We start from the raw sequence: 3305 nt of genomic DNA on the forward strand, positions 1-3305 counted from the left end.
AAACTTATCAAAAACACATGTCTGGTGTTAATCATCTGGGCTTGGGCTCCGCTTGGGAGTCTAACTAGCTAGTCCCTTGGCACAAGGCATCTATTGACCTTTCAGCTTGCTTGAAGAGGGTACAGAGAGGCATTTCAGACTTTTGGATGCCGGTGCTAGGGAATGCTTACCTGCACCCAAGGATAGACTAATGAAGGCCTTAGCAGTGAGGAGGAGGTTGCAGCCCTTAAGAATGCCTTTAATTTGGAGGCTGTTAACTATCCCAGGGAAGCGGTGCTGCAGGAGAAACCCGTCTGGAGCAATGGCAGTAAGACTAGATCCAGTGAACCTCCTGAGTTCAGTCCTTCTCAGAAGACACAAGGGCAAGGACTGAATGACTTTAAACGATTTTTTGAAAGCTTTTAAAAGGATGACCACACGTTTATCTGGGAAGCCTTACCTTGCAATTAGATGGACCTTACATCTTTTTAGTTTGTGGAGTGTTGGTGAAAAATCTGATGAATTTTTAAAAAAATTAAGAGCCAATGTCTGAATTCCTAGATTACCTGCAATTTAAACTCTACCATGAGCCTCTTTTTACATATCCTGAAATAACCAGTTCTAAGACATACAAGCCTTCACTCTTTTTTCTTTTATTATATTTTCTCAAATAAACTTCCCCAAAGGAAGATATTTTAAGAGCATTTTCAAACGTCTTTGGCATCACATAAAAAAGAAAATCTCGTATAAAAAACGAAATGTCATCTCAACTTTTATAATACAAAGGCGCAATCCAATATGAACATATAAAATATATACAAATATAGTGCATGGTAAGTCACTTAATACAGCTCTCTACAAAAAAGTAACTTTTTAGAAATTAAAAAACACAAAGTAACCGCTTAATCACAAAAGTCTTCTCTCCTAGTGTCCCAGTCCTTGTTTAGTGTTGGGAGGGAAGAGAGGAAGGTAGGGAAGGAAGGGGTGGCCTGAGCCCCTCAGTTCCGCCACGGCCTCCACATGGAGTCCGCCGTGAGCGAGGGGCCGCTGGAAGGAGACACAGCGTTGGGACCCGCGGAGCTCCCGCCGTTGCTGGTGTAGACCGGGATGACCGGGCCGCTGTGCGCGAAGGCCCCATTGGGGATGAGGAAGGCAAACTGGCCGTCGGGAGCCGGCACCACTTGGAAGCCGCCGAACACCTTGGCGGCCTCTCCGGCCTGGCTGCCCAGTTTGCAGGGAGCGCCGCCGGGAGGGGGCGCCGCGCCCCCGGGGATGGGCACGAGCGGCGGCGGCGGCGCGAACGGCGCGTGCTGGGGGCCGCCGGGTCCCGGCGGGGGCGGCGGCGGCGCCTGCAAGGCGGGGTGCGGCTGCCCGGGGTAGGTCATGGCGTTGATCTGGGTCATGCAGTTGGCCAGGTGGCCGAGCAGCCGGGTGCGCACCTCCGTGTTAACGCCCTCGCACGTGGACAGGAAGCGGGTCACCTCGTTCATGCACTCGCTGAAGCCGGCGCGGTACTTCCCCAGCACGCTCGGGTCGGTGCTCAGCGCGGCTGCGGGCCGGAGGACACGGGAGGGTCACCCACGGCCCGGCCCCGCGGCTCGGCTCCCGCCCTGGGAGGTCCCCGCGGCGCCGCCCCGACCACGCGCCCGCGAACCCAGACACCCGCCGCCTCTGCACGCTGCGCGGGGGCCGGAGCCCACACACGCCCTCCTCCTGCCCGGTCCTGTTTAAACTGACCTCAGCTCCAGACCTGCCGCCCCCACCCCCTCGCGCGACGTGACCCCGGGTAAGGCCACGCCACCCGCCGCCCGAGCCTCGCTTCGCCCTCGGCCATGGGGCTGGGCGGACGAGCCAGGGCTGCGCTCAGCTCCAACCCGCCGCCGTCCCAGGTCCTTTCGCCCCTACCCGCTGCCTCCGCGGCTGAGCCGCCCGCCACCCTCGCGGCTACGACCTCCCTCCCTTTCCGGAACAGTAACAACTTGGAGTTGTGGCTATAAATAAGACCCAGACCGTGGGAACACGAGAGTGAGCCAAGGCAGTAAAACGTAGCTGAATGCCTCTCACAACCGCGGGCGGAAGTCTGGAAGAAATCACCGCGGGGCGAGAGGGACGCCCGCAGAGGGGGACGCGGCCAGCCGCCCTCACCCGTCATCTGTGCGCGTTGCAGGTTCCGGAGGTGCTTCACTGTCATTTCCAGAATGTCCGCCTTCTCCAGCTTGGAATGCCGGGAGCTCTGCACAGACGAGGAAGCAAGGGAGGACAGTGAGACCCCCCGTCAGCTGCCTCCGACTACTGGGGGTCCCCTCCCCCCGGCCGCGGCGCCCAGATCTCGGGACCCTGGCCCTCCTGCCTTGGAGAAGGCAGTGCTGGCGGGCGTAAGAGCCTCGGACAGCAGGCGAGAAACCGTAGCTGAGAAATAGCATTTCCTATTTTTTTTAATTAAAAAAAAAAGCATCCCCACTTACATCTTTTTTAAGAGCATCCAAAATCAGAGTTTTCAGCTGGCTTAGACTTTCATTTATTCTTGCTCTTCGTCTTTTCTCCATGATGGGCTTTGACGACTGCAAAGGAGGAAAAAAAAAAAAATCCTGAGTTCCCATGGGATCTGCCATCTCACCTGAGGTTGTAAGAGAAAGGAGCCCCCCACACCCGCGCAATCGCGACTTAACCTCCTAGGTCTGCAGATATATAGGCACTGCCCTTACCTTTCTGTGCTCAGATGCTGTCTTTGGTTTATCCGGTGTCGTGTTGACACTGGCTGGGGTAGCGGCCACCGGGGACGAGGAATTTTTCTCCATTATATCGGCTGGCATTTTCTCTCTCTTTTTTTTTAAATCCCTAGAGAATTTTATTTTTGGAGTCCACGCAATTTTTTTTTTTTGCTTATGTCTCTTTATGTGAGACTTTCACAAAATTACTGAGCAAGTGCTGAAGATTTATTGTAATATTTTATGGCTACTTGGTGATCAGTAGCGCTATTCCAGGACCAAGGAGAGAGGTAGACGGGGGATTCCGCTGTTATCAGCACCAGCTCCGGATCCTGTGTGATCCCCAGGCCCTGGCGGCCTCTATATATATCTGGGACTGCACGCGAACGGCTCGTGTGAAACTTCCCAAACTTTCTTTCCCACAGTAACTTTCAGCCAATGGGAGGAGGAGACACGCGGCACCGCTCGTGGACCGCGCCCCCCCATTGGCCGCCAGGCACAAGGTCTGGCGGCCAATGGCGCGCGCCTGAGCCCGGGGCACCGGAGGCTACAACGTCAATCAAAAGGATTTTAACCCTTTGCTCCGCTCCGCTCAGGGCTTTGCTTTAAGGAGGATTT

At 55.2% G+C, this 3305-nt stretch overlaps 1 protein-coding gene across 2 annotated transcripts; it reads right to left on the minus strand.

Moving 5' to 3' along the window:
- Nucleotides 1–977: 977 nt before the first annotated feature.
- Nucleotides 978–3005, minus strand: HES1 (hes family bHLH transcription factor 1; the record flags this gene model as incomplete). 2 transcript variants are annotated; one of them, XM_080696802.1, is made up of 4 exons in its annotated part: nucleotides 2685–3005; nucleotides 2445–2540; nucleotides 2125–2212; nucleotides 978–1528 (listed from the first exon to the last, which is right to left on the minus strand). In XM_080696802.1, the coding sequence occupies exons 1-4, from the start codon at nucleotides 2790–2792 to the stop codon at nucleotides 978–980; spliced, it is 843 nt and encodes a 280-aa protein (XP_080552928.1). In that variant the 5' UTR covers nucleotides 2793–3005. The 2 variants fall into 2 exon arrangements, with proteins under 2 accessions (XP_080552928.1, XP_080552929.1); XM_080696803.1 differs by lacking the exon at nucleotides 2445–2540.
- Between the last annotated feature and the right edge of the window lie 300 nt (nucleotides 3006–3305).

Source organism: Muscardinus avellanarius (genome assembly GCF_963383645.1).
Source record: "Muscardinus avellanarius genome assembly, chromosome: 5".
In the NCBI taxonomy this organism is placed as follows: domain Eukaryota; kingdom Metazoa; phylum Chordata; class Mammalia; order Rodentia; family Gliridae; genus Muscardinus; species Muscardinus avellanarius.